The 20,970-nt window shown below is 41.8% G+C and overlaps 3 protein-coding genes across 4 annotated transcripts; all 3 read right to left on the bottom strand.

Moving 5' to 3' along the window:
• Nucleotides 1-478: 478 nt before the first annotated feature.
• Nucleotides 479-12,253, bottom strand: zfyve9b (zinc finger, FYVE domain containing 9b). 2 transcript variants are annotated; one of them, XM_058073835.2, is made up of 16 exons: nt 11,348-12,253; nt 8,350-8,975; nt 8,154-8,253; nt 7,870-8,069; nt 7,674-7,782; nt 7,421-7,543; nt 7,193-7,348; nt 6,618-6,842; nt 6,452-6,534; nt 4,839-4,943; nt 4,617-4,767; nt 3,492-3,572; nt 3,118-3,280; nt 1,704-1,809; nt 1,457-1,636; nt 479-1,019 (listed from the first exon to the last, which is right to left on the bottom strand). In XM_058073835.2, the coding sequence occupies exons 1-16, from the start codon at nt 11,409-11,411 to the stop codon at nt 858-860; spliced, it is 2,634 nt and encodes an 877-aa protein (XP_057929818.2). In that variant the 5' UTR covers nt 11,412-12,253; the 3' UTR covers nt 479-857. The 2 variants fall into 2 exon arrangements, 1 of the variants encoding a protein (XP_057929818.2); XR_009129918.2 differs by lacking the exons at nt 479-1,019; nt 1,457-1,636 and having other exon boundaries at nt 3,118-3,381.
• Nucleotides 12,254-12,535: 282 nt separating this feature from the next.
• On the bottom strand, nt 12,536-14,939 carry btf3l4 (basic transcription factor 3-like 4). Its single transcript, XM_058073836.2, has 6 exons — nt 14,793-14,939; nt 14,524-14,585; nt 13,625-13,738; nt 13,318-13,519; nt 12,936-12,995; nt 12,536-12,793 (listed from the first exon to the last, which is right to left on the bottom strand). The coding sequence occupies exons 2-6, from the start codon at nt 14,575-14,577 to the stop codon at nt 12,747-12,749; spliced, it is 477 nt and encodes a 158-aa protein (XP_057929819.1). The 5' UTR covers nt 14,578-14,585; nt 14,793-14,939; the 3' UTR covers nt 12,536-12,746.
• A 1,078-nt stretch (nt 14,940-16,017) lies between these two features.
• Nucleotides 16,018-17,786, bottom strand: ptgfr (prostaglandin F receptor (FP)). Its single transcript, XM_058072988.2, has 2 exons — nt 16,802-17,786; nt 16,018-16,386 (listed from the first exon to the last, which is right to left on the bottom strand). Exons 1-2 carry the CDS (start codon nt 17,603-17,605, stop codon nt 16,021-16,023), a joined length of 1,170 nt encoding a protein of 389 aa, XP_057928971.2. The 5' UTR covers nt 17,606-17,786; the 3' UTR covers nt 16,018-16,020.
• Nucleotides 17,787-20,970: the final 3,184 nt, after the last annotated feature.

Genomic DNA, 20,970 nt, shown 5'->3' with positions numbered 1-20,970 from the left:
TTGTGGTACATTGTTGTAAAAGTCTGATCGCCTCCTAATGAGTTTAGGTATATTATCCTCCATCTTAGCAGTCATATTCATTTATTTATTCATCACAACATATAGGATGCATCCGAGTTCCTGCTAGCTAATGCTAGCTAATGCTAGCAGGAAGTGCTAAAGTGGCATTTCTTTGTATTATTGTCTTATTAGCAACAATGATGACGTCACTTACATTAACGGCAATTACACAGGCTGTAGAAAGTCACGGTGTATCAAATGTTTGGGTAGGCGGGGCTCGTGCATCTATCACGATGGTCTCACCATAGATTTCTTCCGTATTTGATTAGGAAATCTGCAATTTTTTACTTTTATATTTACTTCAGAATCATCCAGAAAATGCATTTAGAATAACATTTAATAAACAAATAAATCTTGTTTTTGTATTTTTCATCATAACAGGCACCGCCTCAGCTTCCTCCCCAGACTCTATTTCAAGCAGAGAACCGAGGCTATGTCGAGGTTGCAAAGTTTTAATTAATTACAAGCTGACAATTCATTTCAAGAACATTTAGCTAAATTACAATCCATCAGGCATTCATTCCATGTGCATCAACTACTACCTAAGTCATTATCTTAGAGTTAAAGTTGCCGGCTGATTCCAGCTGCTATGCTGAAGGTATTTTTGTCCCCACATTGAACAAGCTGTGGAGTTGCTACATAAATGGTGCTGCTCGTTTCACCTGCTGGGTAAGCTCAGAAAACCGCCATGAGTGAGACCTCTATCTCTCTTGACTCACAAGTGGACTGTCCTCATGGCAGCACTGGTGAGGTCATGTCAGGTCAGGGCCAGTTGAAGACATTTTTATGAGGTATTTCTAAGTGATGAACTCCAGGATGTAAAAGATGAGCTCCATCACAAGGGGCTCGTCGCCTCTCTTGCGCCCTCTGCTGTGTATGACGGGGATCAGCGTGCTGTCCAGGGCGTTCAGGTACTGGGATGGTAGAGGGTGCCCGTTGCTACCGGCTACAAAACCTACCTAAAATGACAACCAAATGTATAAATATATATTTATTATTTAATATAATATAGTTTTCCAACCTAAATTACTCAATAAAGAAATAAGAAAATGTAAATAATATTTTTTTTATTTCTTTTTAAAATAATGTTGCATTTGAATGTAAATAATGTCAAGCATATTGATCTTTGTAATATTCACTTTTTTTAAAAAAATCCAAGTTGAACTTAATAGAAATCCAAATAAAATGGTAAATTTCTGTGTTGTTTTACAATATTTTACACTACAATATTTTTTTCCTCCAGCAACATTAAATGAAAGCATTTTCTTGCTGTATTTTTGTTTGCTAGATAATAAAAATGTTACAAACAGGTGTCAGTGTGATATAGTGCAGTTGTACACCCCTGCAAGCTACACCCACAATAATAAACATATTGTTAAACAATAATATCCCTCACCTGTTGGAGGTCAAAAGTGACACGCAGCCCCAACTTGGCCAAGCCGTCCTCCTTCAGCAGTTTGAGGTAAGGACATAGGGCCAAGCAAAAGGCCCGGGCGATGCGCTCTGTGAGCCGATTGTGCTCCGCTAAGTTGGGTGTAACACCTTTTGGCTGATCGGCCTTCTGCAGGTAGAACACCTACACAGAACTTTCATTTAAAACCTTAAAACAAAATTAATAACTTAAGTAGCAAAGAAAACCATACCTCTGTCCAGTGGATAATCTTCCCATTTTCTTTGTATTCTGATTTCTGGAACATCTTGGTGCTGCTGATGGACTCCATGGATTTACCATCAATGGGGCTTATTACCCTAAGAAATATAAAACAAAACAGTGACTTTAGTTAGTAGCTACATTGTAATAGCTATGTTGTTATCATAAACACTTTAGTAGGTAATATTTTAAGTAACATTTTAACGTTCTTAAAAGGGACCTATTGTGCTCATTTTTCAGCCCTTTGTATTTAATTGTGGTTTCAATGTATCCCACCCATGGCCGGCCTCCAGGCACGCTCACTCTGCTGTGGTTAGTCACACTCCCAAGTGCTCATGAAGATTTACGGATAGCTTCATATGCGTTGATTAACAGATTAGGAATTTATAATAAACAATGATTTATCTTTTTGAAATGTCCGCTTTTAACATACAGCTATGTGTGTTGGATCCTGAGTCTGATCCAGAGTGGAGACTGGACAGTCTGAACATTCTCAAGAAAAGAGGTTAGCTCAATACATCTCTGTATCGGTAACATGTAATGTGGTCATAACACATTTTTTGCAGGGCTAGCAGAGTTTAAAAAACTTGGGTAGGCCCACTGATTGTGGTGTGAAATGGCTATTTGCACCCCACTCCCTGTATGCACACAATATAATGCTACACAAGCAACCGGTTTTGTTCCATTACTTACAAAAAAAACCCACAAAAAGTTAGGACACTCTGAGAAATTCGTACTTACTGCTTGCTCTTCTGACTCTTCCAAATGACCAAGTAACATTGTCAGGGTTCAGCAAGTTTGTCAGCTAGTGTAGCTGCACACTGTTCCATGTTCACAAAACAGTCCAGTGTGAAATGCCGTTGACAGACTAAAACATTTTTCTTTTTCTAGTCGAGAACCAGGAAGTCAAACCAATTCTGCTTGATGTTTGCCTTGTTAGGAATTGTAAACAAATGTAGCTTTCCCTTACACCAGACATTGCTAACAGCGTAAACAGAGAAGCAGATTTTGGGAGAGGGCACAGACATCACAGATGAAACTGAGTGTTCAGAGCCATCCCAAACGTCTTGCAGGGCTCACTTCCAAATGCAGCAACCTCATTATCTGAAACTTAGGCATTGTTTAACAGGAGAATACAACATTCTAACTACATTTATAGGACATAAGAGTGGAAAAAGCAAAACAGGTCCCCTTTAACTGTCATACAACTGTAAAAACTGGTTAACCACTGTTGAATAAAAGTAAAATAAAGTAAAATGACCTACCAGTTGACAATGCCGAACAGACAAGCAATGAGGACAACCCTTCATAAGTTATTCCAAAGTGGTATAAACACTTTAGATTTTGGTTTGATTTTTGTAGCAATACTTTTAGATGCAATTAATCAAGCACAAGGACACACCCACCCTTTATTGACGCCACTCTTCCCCTCCAGCCACTGCAAACAAACAAGCTCCTGGCTGTCCGCTTGGTCCACACGTCCACAGGTGACGGTGTAGTCTCTCATCTCACGTAGCGACCTGCGCAGCTCCGCCATTGTCTCTGGGGTAATCTGGACCATAAGTCCATCTGGGGAAGGAGAGACGGGGGCGAGGGGGTGACAAGTACACAATATACAGACAACAGTAGAGACACACTTGTCAACACTGACACACACTGAGACACACAGGCTGTTAAGATGTACACACACACACACGGACAATGAATGAATGAATGAAGCAGTCCACAAGCTGCTAACATGCTAACATGTGATGAGAACCAAGTCGGAAGGAACTGTTACCTTCGACAATGCTAGACTTGGCAAAATATCCTGCAGATGCTTTCAGTGCACTGCTGAATATGAAGAAACAAGAGCCAGTTACTGTAGAAATAAAGGAAACAAAGAACATAAAAAAAATTAGAAATGAAAAAATATACTCTTAATCGACCAGTTGAATAAGACCAGTTGAGAAAATGTCACATTTTGCACTGTTGGATCATAAGGAGATTCTAAGTGAGTAATCAATTTGTTGCACACACCCATCAACGTGAAGTAGGCTGTTCATCAGCCATCCAAAGGTTTCATACCGTATCCTTTAAAAGGACAAAATCCTGGCTAAAGCTAAAATATGGACTCAATGCCATTTTTTGTCAGGTGTTCACACTGCCGTGATTTCTCGAAAGCGGTAGAAAATGAATGAATGAATGAATGTTCCCTCTTTGAACTTGGTCAAATTGTTGAGCTGCATAAGCAAGGCCTTCAAAGTGCATCATTGCTGCTGAGGTCGGATGGTGTAAGACAGTCGTTTGAAACTTCAAAGATCCTTAAGGTTATGGAACAAACAAGTGAAGTGGTAGACCCCCAAAAAGGGCACCAGAGCATTGGCTGTCCATCAAGACACATGACGATCCTCGGCCCAAATGAAGGTTGTGACTGGTGCTGCTGAATAAAGTCCCATAGCCACCAGATGATATCTGCGAGAAACAGGTTTTCAAGAAGACAAAATATCTTCAAAGGCCTCATCTCATTTAACCTCACAAAAATGCCTGTTTGGAATTTGCAAGAGAGCACCAAAGATGGACATTAAAAGGTGGAAGAAAGTTACCGGTACATACTCCCTTGATGGTCCTGATGACTTCCAACATTACTGGCATGACAAGGAGATCCCACCTAAGATGTTTTCCAGCCCGGGCTTCAACCAGAGTCCACAGTTGAGAGTGCTAGCTATCAATATTCAGTGTGGTTCTTGAAGGGTTAGACCAGAACTTGGCTCCACACCCGAAGTGGGGACTTCACTGCTTATGGGTTTGTCATACAACTTTATGTAAAACAAATCTGAACTATCCCTTTAATGCATCAGGAAGTAAAGTCAAGGGTGTCCCAAACAAGGATGGCTATATAGGTGTGCTGGTTCTCCATAGATACCTTTGCGTGGCTGGTTGTGAATGCTGATGGCTTGCGTCTGGTACTGCCCGTCATCTCTTTGCACACAGATGAGGTGAGAGTCAGCAGCCTCATTGAAGCACGCCCCTATGGCCAGTACATGCTCGTTGGACTTGTTCAGAGCCTTCATAAGCTGAGGAGGACATCATCATCAAAAATAAACCAACACCATTTTCAAAATATGCATGCAAGTGTTGATCGTACCTCATTGTAGCCACTGGTTGGTATCTTTATGCAGGTCCTCTGAGCCTCCAGGTCCACAGTGAGCCCCTGGACCTTTGGTAGGCCATAGCGGTAATTCCTGAAGTCCTACAAAAGATAGATGCATAGAGGCAAACATAAAAGAAGGCAAACTTTAAAAAAAAAAAACATTTTTATGTATATCTGAACATTTCTTATTTAAAAGGGACCTTTAATTTTTTCCACTTTTCTGACCCATAAATGTAGTTAGAATGTTGTATTCTCGTGTTAAACGATTCCAAAGATCCAGATAATGAGGTTTGTACATTTGAAAGTGTGCCCACAAAGAAGTTTGGGATGGCTCAAAACATTCAGTTTCAGAAGGTATGGTAAAACTGTCCCTTTGTGATGTCACAGAGGAGCAGACTTCCTTCTATGGGCGTGGCTGTAAGCTTTGCCCTCCCCCAAACTCTGCTTCTCTGTTTACGTTGTTAGCAATGGCTCATAAGGAAGAGCCACATTTGTTTACAATTCCCAAAGGCGCCATCATCAAGCACAAGTGGTTGGAGTTCCTGATTCTCTACTAGCAAAAGAAATGCATTTTAATCTGTCAAAGGCATTTCACACTGGACTGTTTTGTGAACATGGGCCAGCATGCAGTTGGACTAGCTGACAAACTTGCTGAAGCCTCACTCCTTTCCAACATTACTTGGTTATTTGGAAGAGTCAGAAGAGCAAGCAGTAAGTCACAATTTATCAGTGTCCTAACTGTGTTTATTTTGTGGAAGTCATGGAGCAAAAGTGTTTGTCTGTGTAGCATTATAGAGTGTGCATACAAGGAGCGGGGTTGCTAATAGCTGTTTCCAACCACAATCAGTGACTTTACCCAAGTTTTTTAAACACTGATAGTCCCGCAAAAAACCTGTAATGGCCATATCACACGAAAACCGCTAAAATGCTAAAGCTACTTACCATAAAGAGATGCCTTGAAGTAACCTCTTTATTTCAGAAACTTTAGACTGTCCAGTCTATGCTTCTGGGTCAGATTAAGGATCCAAAACATATGGCTGTATGTAGCGGATATTTTAAAAACATAAATCTATGTTTATTATGAACTCCGATACCGTTTATCAACTCCTATAAAGTTGTGTTTGCAGCTAGCGGCACAAACCGGAAGACCTTTTAAGCTCTCTGGAGTGTGACCAAACACAGCGGAGTGGCGTGCCTGGAAGCAGGCCATGGGTGCAATACATTAAGTCAGCCTGTTTCGCGGAAACCACGAAATCAATAGAAATACAGATGAATAGGTGCAGATTCTGGAAGAACTAGAAAGCTTTGTGTGCTGGTTATCATGTATAGCTGCTCTATAGGAGTCCACAGCGTTCATTAAAAGGGGAAGCGTTGACACTATTTCATAACATTTAGTTATAAATGTCAATGATCTATATCACTATCCTTCATATTGAACTGGTTAGAATTGTTAGAATATTATTTATTCAAGGTACAATTTGGTACAGTAAATACAGTAATTATCATACTGTGATGAATTTACTAGTATGAGGCCACTATATGGTGAAATGATGTATTCCTGTTCATTCCGATGGAACTCTTGCAACTTTGAAGCCAACTTGACTCACCACTAAAAGCCTCATGACTGTGTGGCCTATCTCCCCAAACAAAGCCTTCCTAAAGCGCACGCTGTACAGAGGACAAGGATAGACTGGAACAAGACAAACAGAGGCATGGTCAGTAGCAGCATTACCAACATGCAGTATGTTAATGCCCACCAACGGACTCGCTCACATCTGTACTCGGCGCCCAGTCGCAGCATAAGGCGCAAGGGGAAGGCCTTGGCCCAGGCCACCTCGGCTCTGTGGACCAGCAGGCCGAAGAGGTAGGGCTGGCTTGGAAGGGGTAGACCTTGGAGGGACTGATGAGTGGGGAGGACAAACAAGAAGCCTGCATGCTCCTCACTGCCCAGGAAACTGCTGCCAAACAGTGACAGGGACAGGTGTTTTATCACCTTACCTGTGGACATAGAAAGGAAAAGAAAAATATCTATATATATTTTGAATTATACATTTTTATTCTCATTCCAAGTTATAGGAAGGGTTCATTTCACTTGTTACACATTTTTTCATTAAAAATATAAAAATCTTCCCTAATTGGATTTTGACATTTTGGCAGATTTTAGCTCTCATGTGCTAAAAAAAGACTTCTCTGGCTCTTAACGAAGGCTACTTTTGAGAGCTTCTCTCTGCACTGTTCTCCAAAACCTAAATTATGGAATTGATCAACATAATCAAAATCGGTAATTTGTTGTCCTTATTTAGGATCTTATTTCATTTTGTGTGTGTGTGTGTGAGTTTGTGAGAGACCTGTGAGACCGTCCCTGTACAGCTGGATAAAATGTCTGAAGATCTCCTTGGGAATGCTCTTCTCTTCAGGGAGACATTGCAGGAGCACCACCACTTCCACCTGTCCCACGGCATGCATTCCCTTGGTGGTCACGCACCAGCACTTCCTGTTTACATCTTGCCATGCAATCAAGTTCAACAGAAGCTTTATCATCAGAACTTTAGGCTTGAAATACATTTGATACTTACAGTTGACCATCTTGACCATGGCCAGCAGGTTAGCATTAAGAACAAACACAAGAGGATTGGCCCTGCCACTCTCTAAGTCCTGGATGAGTAACATCTCAGAAGGATGCTCCTCTACAGTGTAATCTGAGTAGAGAAAAGAATCCATGCTTTGGATGAAAGCATAAGAGTGCAATTGCTTCACTTTATCGTAGTTTCACAAACCATTTTGTAAATTAACCAATAGCATCATCTGAATGAATGGAGAGGACCTTACCTCCTTTAACTCCTGTGGAGGTGAGTATGGGCGGCAGACCATCCAGTGGGATGAGGTTGGATGAGCTACCTACTAAATATGACGTCCCCCAACGAGGACCACACGCCTCCTTGAAGGAAGACACGGGCAAATGACAACTTTAAAATTCTGAAAGAAATGATTATTAAGATAGATATACTGCATAGCGGGATCCTACATCAGTGCCCCCGTGTGGTTTGGGGGCTCTCCTGAGCTGAGGTGAACCTCCTGGACTTTTGGCTGTCCTTCTTGGCACTCGGCTCATCAGTGGCGAGGAGGCGGGCCCTCTGACGGGTGTGGTGGGAGCTGAGTCAGATTGCTTATCGACGAGGACTTCATCCGCAAACCACACCCTCCTTTTCCCCCTGGGGGACATGCCTGAGAAAAACACGCAAGACGTTGTGGCTAAAACGGAGACAACTATTAGCTTCAACGAGCAAATAAAACATAACTGTGGCTCACTTTTAATGAGGGTTGAATGACAGGAAACACAAACTCGCCCCTCCTTGCCATCCAGATGTGTAAGTCTGAACTTCAGGCCGGAGCAAAGTGCACAAAACACCTGACGACACAAACGTGCACATGCAAACATGTATACAATCACGGGTAATGTCATATCCATAGTGCACACAATAGGAGCACAGAATAGGAGCCTCACCTTGCCGCAAGCACGACAGTGGTGCCTCCTTTTGGTAAAGGTGAACTTGACCCCGCACTTCATGCACACCTGAGCCTGAGCGTCTGGGATCCAAACAGGAGCCACATCTCCCAGAGCATTGGCGCAATCTTTGGACAGGATGCCAACTAGCTCAGGTTCCTTGTCGGCATCAACAAGTAAGGATCTAGAGTCTCCCACTGCTCCGTCCTTATGTTCCACCTTGCCTCCATTGGGTACTTTAAGATGAGTCTGCAGGTTCCCGGTCTCCTCGTGGGATTCCTCCATCTCCTTCTCTTCAATCACTGAGTCCTCCTTTGAGGGGACAATCTGCTCCTCCTCAGTTGGCGTCAGAACCAGAGGACTGGTGGAAGACTCCTCACAGCAACCTTCACCCCATGTAGTCACAGTGCAGCCGCCTTCCTCCACGTGGAGAATTTTTGTGGCCGGGCGTTCCGGGGGGGTTTTCTGCTTGGATGACATTACTGCTTCTTCTGAGGAGGACTTGGAAGGATCCTCAGGTTTGATTTGACCTGATTTGGCCACATCTCCGTCTTTGAGGACCAGGAGGTAAGGTCTGCTCAGCCAGGGGTGCTTGGTGTCACCAAGAGATGGGTTGTCTCCTTCATCTGTTTTCAAGGAGAGCATAGCCATTATTTCACACACACACTACACATGCACTGCGTAACTCCTCTAAATGAAAGCACATGTGCTAAGTGGCCATTAAAGTGAATGAGAGGATTCATCACCCTCCATACCCTTTTCAGGCTTTCAATCATCACTGGAGGTCGCTTTAGCACCACATCAGCCTTGACAGATGTGTGAACTGATTGCTGCACACTTTTAAAGTAAAGTATTTGGAAAATACAGCAGAAACGCAAGAAAAAGTCTGGTGAAGATGACTTATTATGCAAAAGTGACTTTTAAGTGATGTTCTAACAATGATATGTGTCACTAGAGTTACCTTCATTTCTTTGCTCTATAGAGAGAAGAGGCATAAAATCGGTTGTTTTTGAAGTTTCAGCTTTCCATTACATCATAAAGGAAAAACCTTCTTCCTCATGGATATGACGCCAAAACCAGGTACCCCTACACAAAAAATACAAAACTTGCCAACTATCCGTCAGCCGCTACAGACTTGGGAGTTAGGACAAATAGGCTAGCATGGTGCTGCTGTTAAAAAGTGATTGTAAAGTTACCACTATAGCTCACATATTTTGGATAGTTCGGAGTGCATCAACGGTGACCCACCCCCCACTTCATCCCGTGAGCCGTATTCTGGTCGGACTTCGGTGATGAGGAACCAAATTTCGTTTCGTCAGTGCAGGGGCCACTTTAGCAGTTTAGCTTCTCAAAACAATATGCATTCAAAAGCGTAATTGCAATACAATAATGCCTCCTTGAAAAATCAGACTTCACAATCACACTGTGTTACGCTGGTATCTGCACGCTACTGCTTATCCATTGTTGTGTATGTCTTCCACAGTGTTTATTATGCACGAATGAAGACTCAACAATGGACAAGCAGCAGCGTGCAGTTTTACGACAGGAGAGAAAGTAACACTGACCGATTGTGAGGTGAGATTTTTTTTTCAAGGAGGCATGTTTGTGTTATAAGTGCATTACTCTTTTGAATACATACTGTTTTTAAAGGCCAAACACTTTAATTAAGTGGCCCATAAAGTAACCATAGCTATGCTCCCCATCACCAAAATCCGACCAGAACTTGGCTCATGGGACGAAGTGGTGGGTAAGTCTGTGTTGATAAACTGCTAGTGAGTGTATCAGACAAATTCATGTAAAAAAAAATCCGAACTATCCCTTTAAAGGGGATGTGTTATGCTTTTTCCACTTTTCTGACCTATAAATGTAGTTAGAATGTGTTTTTCTCGCGTTAAACGATGCCAGAGTTTCAGATAATGAGGTTTGCGCATTTCAAAGTGAGCACTGAAAGATGTTTGGGATGGCTCAAAACGCTGTTTCAAAAGGCGTGGTAAAACTGCCTCTCCATGATGTCACAGAGGGATGGACTTCCTTATATGGTAGTTATAGTTAGGAAGCACTTTGGCCAAGGGACCAATCACAGCGGAGTGGGCATGCCCAGAGGTGGGCTGTGGGTGGAATAAATTAAAACAGATTGTTTTGGCAGGAAGCACAAATCAAAGGAAATACAGCTGGAATAGGTGCAGATTCTGCAAAATCCAAAAAGTCTTCTGAGCGGGTTATTGTGTGTAGCTGCTCTATAGGAGACCACAACCCAGTAAATGGTAGAAAAATTAGCTCAATAGGAGCCCTTTAATCAAACAAGCAGAAGGCAGTGTTCCCAGTTTATGAAAGCACTTTTAAACTGTCTAAATACCAGCATTGATGTTAAATTTTGAAAACACACTCTTGTGGGACCTGTGAGACTCATTTAAAACGGGTCAATCTTTGCAGCATCTTTGCAGCACACCCCCCATAGTCGAAGGGAAGTACCTATCACACCGGAAAATTGCCGAGTTGACGTTTCATTTCACCCATTCCGATAGGGTGCAGTTAAAACAGAACAGTAATGTGAGGGGTTATGTTACAAGCACGTTTTTGCCGCAAAAGGGTACATATTTGATCGGTATGTTCACACATTCTGAACGCATTTAATAACAATTCAAAAAAAGTGGCATGCATGCTGCAGATTGTACACTGGCATATATGCGACGCATTGAGCACGTGCAATTGTTTAATCCTCCCGCAAGCTCCTTGCTCGCCAATGCGACACTCAGTCCCTCGCATCCTCTTGCATGAGCTCAACAGGAAACTATTCTTATTCTCCCTCTCCCCCCCTTTCATATTCATTCATTTTGCATGAGTCAACTGCAGAGCGGATGCGCGAGTTGCCAACGCCGTGGCGTGCACACGCGTGGACAAACGCTGCATCAGCTGTTTTCAGATATAAACACAAGAGCCGCGATCTGCACCATCATAATCATGGCACACAGGCAGCATGGAGAGAACGAAGAAGTACCTTCTGTGATGGCCCCCAGGAGGCTCTCGTTGTCGTCGTCCCGCGCAGAGAACAACTTCAACATTTTGATTCCACTTACATCACAGGCAGCATCGGCAAAAGGATGATGTTGAGGGTGGGGTGGGATGAGGATGAGGGGGGTAGCGGGGGTTGAGTTTTTCCTCTTCACCCCCTACTGAGACCCTCCCTCCCTTCGTTCTCTGCAGCTCTTGGAGAAACCTCAAGAGTTGTGCAGAAATATGCCCATTGCTGCAAGCTAAGAGGAGCGATCATGACGTCACACATACCGAGCAAGCAATGCAGTCAGTCAGCGGCCACCTCAATAGGTACACCAACACAATCTAATGCGAGCCAATAGAAGACACCTGACAAAGATTTTTTTTAAGGTATTGACTGTAGCGTGTAGTAGTGCAGTTCTGCATTGCATCACACTGAGCTTTGCTCCATCAGGAAATATTTGCGTGATTATCATACAAAATGCAATAGTGTACAACTAGTAATTAGTCATATGATACTATTAATGGCTGTGAATTCCATTACACTTCTTCTAAATTAGTTTTGAGTTACATAACAACCAATTGGGGCTGCACTGCGGACGAGTGGTTAGCGCGCAGACCTCACACATGGAACATGGAGTTTGCATGTTTTTCCCGTGCATGCGTGGGTTTTCTCCAGGTACTCCGGTTTCCTCCCACATTCCAAAAACATGCTAGGTTAATTGGCGACTCCAAATTGTCCATACCATAGGTATGAATGTGAGTGTGAATAGTTGTTTGTCTGTATGTGCTCTGTGATTGGCTGGCCACCTATCCAGGGTGTACCCCACCTCTCGCCCGAAGACAGCTGGGATAGGCTCCAGCACCCCTGCGACCCTTGTGAGGATAAGCGGTAGAAAATGAATGAATGAATGAATGAACAACCAATTGGCGCGCTGCTATAGTGACTTACAGGTCCAATTCAGAGAAACAAAAGCCACTGCAAAGCAGAAAAATACATGCAGAGTACTGATTTTAAAATTGAAGGCCAAAAAAATGGACATCACCTGAGAATAGTTTCCAAAGTATTGACAGGTGGATATAATGCTTATTTACTACCTTTCATTAGATGTGTGGCTGTACTTAATGTGGCCAGTTGAGGTGTAAATCATCACTTTTGGATTGTCAATGATGAGAATAGCGGGATCTCATAAAAATGTTAATGCTTTTTTATTGTGTTTTACAAACAAAAAAGACCAATATGACAACTGTAATGACGAGCAATGCAGCTCAACTGTTCATTCATGAGAAATTCATATTGTAAATGTGAACCGTCTGTTAAAAAAAAGTCTCTAGTGTATGTGTGTATGTGTGTGTGTAGGTGGATATGTCATGAGTTTCTGGTTTCATTGCAGTCGCACACATCAGTTTGCTTCATTCTTTGATGCTTCGTCAAAGTTCTCCACCAAATCTGCACAGCAAAAATACAATTTTATATATTTTTTCCCACACAGAAATACAACATTAAACACACAACATAAATGAGGTCCCATTACAGGTCCTATGCACACTTGATAAATAAAGTGCATTTGCACATGTTAAAAAGCCCATACCTGGAACGTCATCATCCTCTTCCTCGATGTCCTCTGCCTTTGGAGCTTTACTGTCAAGCACTGGATAACAGAAAATGCACAGTAAAGATCCTCCTTATCACTGTTTTTTTAAAAGGACCTACTGCAAAATTCTAGTCAAAGAACATTTGGCTAGTATTTGTATCTTTCGATCGGGATATCCCTACAGGCATATACATGACCCAATAATCGGGTTAGAAAAAGAGTATCCAGGGGTAATATGGAATATGAGCGTAGTTTTTTTTTCAAAAAGGCTATTGGTGTTTACATGGCCCTGCGGAACAAGGTTATTGCTAATATTCCGGTTATGATAGGGTTATTTGACCGCACTCAATGCTGACATAACTCCCTGCCTTGCACACACCTTGCCGTGGGAATTGTTCGGCCAGTTTGCGCAGGCTGCTAAGGCTGTCGGCCCCCAGTTGGCTGAGGATGCCGGGCAGCATCTCTGTCAGCTGCTTGGTCTCGGCATGACCTGTGACAGCAAATGTGTTGGCTGACAGGGAAGCTTGAACTTTGGGATTGTTGAAGTGGATCACTGTCCCGTCATCCTTGATCATATTGACCTGAGAATGGAGAAGTATCAGAGCGTCAAGGTACACTACAAACTACAAGTTTTGGTCATTTAGCTACATGACGGGGACAAAATATTAGCAATAGCTGCTAATTACCTCCTCAATACCAGCAATGTTGTTGACTGCCAGCTTCTTCAGTGAACTTTGAAGCTTTTTGTCGTCTGCTGTCGCAGTCCTGTGTACCACCTTCTTCTTTCTGCGTGCGGAACCCTTAAACCACAGCAAATATAAACAAAATGAAAGAAGTGGATGACATAGTGTATTCAGCAAATTATGTGTGTGGGAAAATGCAAAAGACGATTATAATAACACATTATTTTACAGTTGTAGCTAATGAATGAACTAAGGTGAATTTCAAACAACTGGGACATAGACAAACTGTCGCTCTTTAATAGATAAATTATAACTATTATGTTTGTTAAAGAGGCCTAGTGGTTAGCGCGCAGGCCACACAGCTCGTAGACCAGAGTTCAATTCCACCCTCAGGCATTTCTGTTTGCATGTTCTCCCCGTGCATATGTGGGTTTTCTCTGGGTTCTTGGGTTTCCTCCCACATTCCAAAAATTAAATTAATTGGCAACTCCAAATTGTCCATAGGTATGAATGTGAGTATGAATGGTTGTTTGTCTATATGTGCCCTGTGATTGGCTGGCGACCAGTCCAGGGTGTACCCCGCCTCTCGCCCGAAGACAGTTGGAATAGGCGTGTGAGGATAAGCAGGAGGAAATGAATTTATGAATGAATGTTCGTTAAATAATCTTCGAATGGATATTTGAAATTCACGACGGGCGCGGCAATGAAAATTAGACGTTTTGTATGTTTATCACAATTTGGAATCCCGACCTTTCCAAAAGCTTTCCAAAGCATCTTACCTAATCGGAAGTCAAACATTTTTGACTGCCCAGTTGCCTGGAAGGCGCCATTATGTCTACTTTAACGTGTATTTTATCTTACGTACGACCAAAACAATGCATCACTTCCGGGTTCGTACTGACCTTTCCTCCTATCCGCACTTGGGCTTGAAGTTTGGCCAATTTCTCCTGGTTCATCTTTTCACCTATGAGAAGACAACAATGAACTGAAACCGAAAAGCAAATACAAGCTGTGTCACTGTCAAATGGAAGGATTTACTGTGCTTTTTTCAACTAGCACACGCAACATGATACGCGCTAGTTTTTAGCTGCTACACCATAGAGGAGCGTGACAAAAACACACAAACGCCAAACAACCCGTACACAGACATTATTATGTATTATTCCCAAACCTGATCCGATGTTCAAGGAGGCATGCGGGGTTAAGAGATTGGAATTATGAGGAAGAGGATTTTTAGTTACAAATGGATATGGTTTGTGTTCTTCCTCGTTTGCATCAAAATATGCGTTGGCAGCTGGCACTGCCACCTAAAGGAAACTTTTGGTATTGCATCAACAAACGCCAGCCCCAGACAAAGGAATATCTTGACATCGTTTCTTTGAGGTCAAAAACACACCTTCCTAAAAGTTCAGTTTTAGTCTTGTCAAACAACAAAGTATTGTTGTTTTCTGACAAAATCAATCCGAGCCTTTTTTTAATTAAATAGTGATTTTCATCTTGAAGCTCTGCCATGCAGTCCGTTTTCACCCAGAGTCTTTCTATGGTTGAATCATGAACACTGACCTTAACCAAAGCAGGTACCTGATACCTGTAGTTCTTTGGATCTTGTTGTGGGGTTTTTTGTTACCTCTTTTATGAGTCATCACTGTACGCTTGGGGTAATTTTGGTTGGCCAGCCACTCTTGGGAAGGTTCAACAAATCAGGAAGGGGGCAAACACTTTTCACTGTATCACAATCACTGTATAAAACTACAGACATGTCAATTTCAATACTGTAAGTCATTAATATATTAGTTATCAATCAATTAGCAACATGTCACTGTCGATTGTTTCATCATAATATACAGTTGGGCTTGATATTGTGCAACCCCATTGTAAGTTGCATTATATTTATATATACAAAGTTAAAATACGTTAAATAGCTCCACAATAATAAAATTATATTACAAACCAACTATAGAACAGCTTTCCAGTATAATACGGATCACATTGTAATTTTCATATTTTATTGACTCCTCGGAACACATAATAGAGGGTCTTACTTAAATATAGTCAAACAAGAAACGGTGTCATTACAGCAAATAATGATTATGCTATATCAAATTGATCCACAGGCAGGCACTATGTGTCATTTGCATTCAAAATGAGAATACTTCTGTTGGCTGGCGACAGCAAAATTGAGGGAAGATCAAAACCATATATTTAATAATAATCTTTGCAGCAGATTTAAAAAAACATAAACATTAACGGTGATATTCTGTTCATGGATGGCCCATGAGTCACCAATATTTAATATACATAAGACATATAATTTAAGAACAGAGTAGTTTAACCATGAGGATAAGCAAATCAAGCAAAAGTCCACATTCTTAACAAAATTCACTACATTTCCTGTTCTTTTAGCATTTCTTCCACACAGATGTAACCACGTGAAACACTTCAGTGTTGGAGTCGGTAGATAAACTCATTCGGGTGTTTTGCACAAGTAATCCATCAAAGCAGCGACATTCACGAGGGCCGAACCTGGAGATGCTGGATGTGGAGCTTTGAAGGAAGCTGTGCTTCCACTGCACTGGTTGCTGCAGGGACTTAGACCTTGAGCATCTTTGTAACATTAGGTAGAGTTTCCTCAGTACGGCCTTCCTAAGCAGAATGTAGATCCAGGGGTCCAGGATTTGGTTCCATGTGGCCATGCGTACCACAAACAGTAGACTATCGGACTCTGGCTCATGGTTGTCTTTGGAGCTCAGAAAGATGACATGGATCTATACAAAGTCAAGTAATTGAAGACAAAGACTAATCATTTACATACAGAGGCACAAATAGGGAAATAATGTAGTTATGTAATTAATTAATACATAGTACAGCACCCCTGATGAAAATTCATTGTAAGACTAAATACAAGACTATTCAACTGAATTGTCCCAGGGGCTAACTAATGGCCAGAGGTGCCAAACTCATTCCTTCACTATTATTCTAACTTTGTATATAAAACAACATACATACATATAACATATTTGCATATATAAACAACGTATATATATACAACAGGAGCGTTCTGCTGATCGTATTGCATGTATGATTGTATGTATGGTTTTAAAGAATCTATTGCAGAAAGTGTATTCAAAAGTTTTTTCTTCTGATGTCATTCACAGGTTAAATTTAGGTCTAAAAGCTTACCAGTAAAGGCCCCCAGCAAACACAGGAAACCAGCATGATGGCCAGCAGCTGGCAGATCATCTCAATGTGGTAAGAAGTTCCTCTGCTGTGGTGCTTGCGGTGCATTGTGGACAGCAACAGAGAGCAGCTGCTCACAGTATTGCAAACGATAGAGAAGAGCAGGGCCAGCAAGCCTAGCAGGGAGAAAAACAGAGGCAGGAACACATCTAGCCAGTCTTTGGGTTTCCCCAAATGGAAGAAGCACCAGCTCCTGGATCTCTGAACGCCATAGGACCTCCACAACACCATCGGGAGTACAGCCACGAGGGCAGCGACCAGCCAAATGACAGACAGCAGCCTCCTCATGTGACGGAAAGCCAACCCTGTGGAATGGTAGAAGGGCCTGGTGACTCCAATGCAGCGCTCTATGGCCATGGCACAGCCCAGGAACAGCGGGCTCAGGCCGAAGAACACCATGCTGGTGCCAAAAAGGTTGCACACATTGCCACGAGGGTCAAATGTCTCCCAATTCTTGCGCCAGCTATAGACGAAAAGCACGAGGGAGCCATTCACCAGATGACCCAGAAGGTCGGTGACCACCAGACTGGTGGCGAACACCAAGAAGGGCACCTTGGACTTCAGTGGGACACGCTTGGAGGATTTAAGCAGGATTAACAGGGCCAGGCTGTTGGACAAGATGCCAAAGGTCATGGAGATGATCGAGGTAGTGACTGACGGAGCCTTCCCTTCACATGTGATGTTTTTGGTGCTGACCTCTGACCTGCTGCTCAGAACAGCGTTTTCACTGGTTGACATGGTGGACATGAATTCTGGAAGGTAACGTAGGATTAATTTGTAACATTATTTAGATTATCTCCAAAATACTAAACAGAAAAACTATATATTTGTGGATTACGTCCACCCTAGTTATGCTCTGTGCTGCAAAAATCAAAAAGCACGTATGCCTTACGGTCTTGCACAACAGTATAACAATGTAACAGTCTGACTCATGGTGTCATCTTACATAATAAACTCATAATAAAAAAAGAAATTCCTTTCATAATGTAGGTTCGATTAAGTTTGCAACATTATTTTTGTTCATATTAAAACAAGGCATATTTTGTTGTTATAACCAGTCAACTGACAAGCTGGGACATTTTACTGATTATTCTGTTTTACACAATTTCATATACTTCACACCATAACAAAAGATTTCAAATAAATCACATTCATGTATATTTATGTGTAGACATATCCAAATATTTATAATCAGTTAATAAATGTAGATACTTTTGCTATTACTACATTTTACTGATTAAGAGTTTCTGGCCCTTGACTGAAAACTGCACTTTTTTTAAAATTTTGCCCATCAGCCACAATCCTTATGTGAGACACGATCACATATGTCTTTCCGTTTTCTGTGCAGTCTAAAGATATACAAACAGATAAAAAGAGACCGCTCATTATTGCACGTAATGGGACACACCTATGCTGCCTACAAAGACCGCTATTAAAACACCTCCAAAAACCTCTAGCCCGGTTTTATATACATGCTGTAACCATGTAGTAACAGGTATACTCATGAGAACATGTAATACTTACAGTATTTTACCATATTTTAGCAGCCACCTCCGGTGGTGTAGGCAAAATAAGTACAGTATTTCCCATGAAGTGCATTCTTAGCAGTGTCTTTGTAGCTGTTTTTATATCTTTTGAATGCACAGAAAAGCGAAAGACAAATGTGTCCATGTCTTACATCAAGAGTGTGGATGATGGGCAAAAATTCCAAAATGTAGTTCTCTTTAAGAGCTTACCACTAAATCCTCCCACTTTCACTACAGCACAACTGTTGATAAATACCTGTTACTGTATATATAAGTAGTGTTGATAAATAACAAGATGGTAACGATAAGGGTTTTAGTTTTTTCAGACATGCTTAACAAGTTATTCACATGCGCTCGCATTCACTCAATTCAACATGTCTGAAAAGGAGTAGGAAGAAGCATAGCTTGTTTAATCCTATCTTCTCCATGTCTCAGCATTTACAGGTAGTTTGTTTGGATGATAACATATCTTTCCATCTTGCCAAGGGTCTCAATCTAATGTGATCTCTACCCCGAGAGCTTAGAAGGACATTTTAAAATTACAACAAAAACAACAAAAGATGTGTTACCTCAGGCTTTACGCTATCAGGTGTCCACCTGTTGATTGTCGCTGGTTACTATATATCATATAACTCAGCTCTGCTCCACTCAGCGTTGCTCATGAGGTGAAGACGAGGTGTGCTGCGCCTAGTCTGCTGTCTCCTGACTCCAGCTGTTAAGTGAAGTGCGTCAGAGCTGCGTGTCCTCCTTGGTGGCATACAGACTGACGACATCAGGCGCTTGGCTCCTGAAATGAAAATGATAATAATAGTAATCATAATAATAATAATAGTACACATTAGCAGCTCTCCATGAACTCTGGGATTTGTCTCAACTAATCATGTTTGTGACACTTCCACAGTGACTCCTCTTGAGGACATTTTTCAAGTGTCAATGATAAAAACAAACATCATTTGCTCTGCATCATTGTCTATTTATAAAGACTTGGTTACTTTATTTAGCTACTACAAACAATGGAAACAGCTCTCAGTATGATACAGTCCAATTATACACATTGGCAAACTACAACTAGTACCCCCCTGACTGAGTGTTACCTTTGTAAAGGCAGAAATTGTGATCAGAGATCATGTTTAGGTGTATCTAATGAAGTGTCCATATCTTTATATACATTTTCCTTTCCTGATAAACGAGAGAGTATCGCATTCATTCATTCATTCATTCATTCATTTTCTACTGCTTATGCTCACGAGGGTCACGGGGGTGCTGGAGCCTATCCCAGCTGTCTCTGGGCGAGAGGCGGGATACAGCCAATCACAGGGCACATATAGACAAACAACCATTCACACTCACATTCATACCTATGGACAATTCGTAGTCACCAATTAACCTAGCATGTTTTTGGAATGTGGGAACCAGAGTACCCGGAGAAAACCCACGCATGGAGAACATGCAAACTCCACACAGAGATGGCCGAGAGTGGAATTGTACCCTGGTCTCCTAGCTGTGAGGTTTGCGCGCTAACCACTCAAGCCCGGAGTATCGCATTGTTATCTGGATTTGTACAGTATCACCAACAACTGTGGGAGACATCAGCAGCATTAAGGGATGCATTTTGAATGTTTATACCATAGGTCAAAATACATATGCATTTTCTTACGTTTTCCTGAGAATATGAGGCTCCTAATTACTTCACAGCAGCTCCACGTCCTCTTCCGTGACATCCCACCATCCAAGTGTGATTCTATATCTACTGTGAGATGTTCTGATGTCAGACGTTGGCGTGGTGGCTCCACTGTTACATTCTTTTGTTAGACACCATAATAGGCCCAGTGGGATTTTTGTATGGAGTGGAAAATCACTCATAATGTCAGCGTACCATCCCAATCAGAAAAGCACCCCACAAAGCCACAATTCACAGGGAACAGACATAATCTTCCTTTGTGCGTACTTGTCCCGTCCCTCGTGTCATTTTGTCTCCATCACACTGAACAAACAGCCCTAAATTGGCCCTCAAATGTCAAAGTGAAGGCCAGTTCACCAGCTTGTTTACCCATGACCATGTACATATTTTACATTCTACAATTAAACATCAGACAATGTTACATCATTGCTCATTCAGTATATCATAATGATGACCGGTCCATAAACAATAACTAAAAACAAAACTAAATTGAGTGAGGTATGAGCAGTATTTCTGGCTGCTTTTGCATTTATTGCCAGCAGGTGTCAGCCTTAGCTTTGTAAATGTAAATGTTTCAATGTGCATTTATTTTGAATGCATTAATCCCCTAAAGCAGGGGTCGGGAACCTTTTTGGCAAAGAGAGCCATGGAGGCCAGATATTTTAAAATGTGAGAGCCATATACATTTTTTTAAACATTGAATGCAATAAAATGTGTGCATTTTTATGTAAGACCAACAGTTTTAGATAATGGGCTCTAATTACGTAGACCAGGCACACTACCCCACGCCAATGGGGTGTGGCCAGCACACTTTCGTGAGCAGCGCAGTGTCTAATAATAAATCAAATACTTGTTGCCATTAATACAACTTCTGCTGCTGCATAGTTTTGCACCGTACTCCGTAG

The sequence above is a fragment of the Doryrhamphus excisus genome, linkage group LG4, assembly GCF_037039965.1.
Source record: "Doryrhamphus excisus strain RoL-2023G ecotype Guam linkage group LG4, RoL_Dexc_Guam_v1.1, whole genome shotgun sequence".
NCBI lineage: Eukaryota > Metazoa > Chordata > Actinopteri > Syngnathiformes > Syngnathidae > Doryrhamphus > Doryrhamphus excisus.
This window is presented reverse-complemented; position numbering and strand designations above follow the sequence as displayed.

Coding starts and splice junctions, on each gene's coding strand:
- btf3l4 (XM_058073836.2), bottom strand. CDS start 14,577: ATGAACCAGGAGAAATTGGCCAAACTTCAAGCCCAAGTGCGGATAGGA. Junction 13,739..14,523: donor AAGTGCGGATAGGAGGAAAG/GTCAGTACGAAC, acceptor CTGTGGTTTAAG/GGTTCCGCACGCAGAAAGAA. Junction 13,520..13,624: donor ACATTGCTGGTATTGAGGAG/GTAATTAGCAGC, acceptor CTCCATTCTCAG/GTCAATATGATCAAGGATGA.
- ptgfr (XM_058072988.2), bottom strand. CDS start 17,605: ATGTCCACCATGTCAACCAGTGAAAACGCTGTTCTGAGCAGCAGGTCA. Junction 16,387..16,801: donor TTTGCTGGGGGCCTTTACTG/GTAAGCTTTTAG, acceptor GACTTTGTATAG/ATCCATGTCATCTTTCTGAG.
- zfyve9b (XM_058073835.2), bottom strand. CDS start 11,411: ATGTTGAAGTTGTTCTCTGCGCGGGACGACGACAACGAGAGCCTCCTG. Junction 7,783..7,869: donor AACCACACGGGGGCACTGAT/GTAGGATCCCGC, acceptor TCTTCCTTCAAG/GAGGCGTGTGGTCCTCGTTG. Junction 4,944..6,451: donor CAGTCATGAGGCTTTTAGTG/GTGAGTCAAGTT, acceptor TATCTTTTGTAG/GACTTCAGGAATTACCGCTA.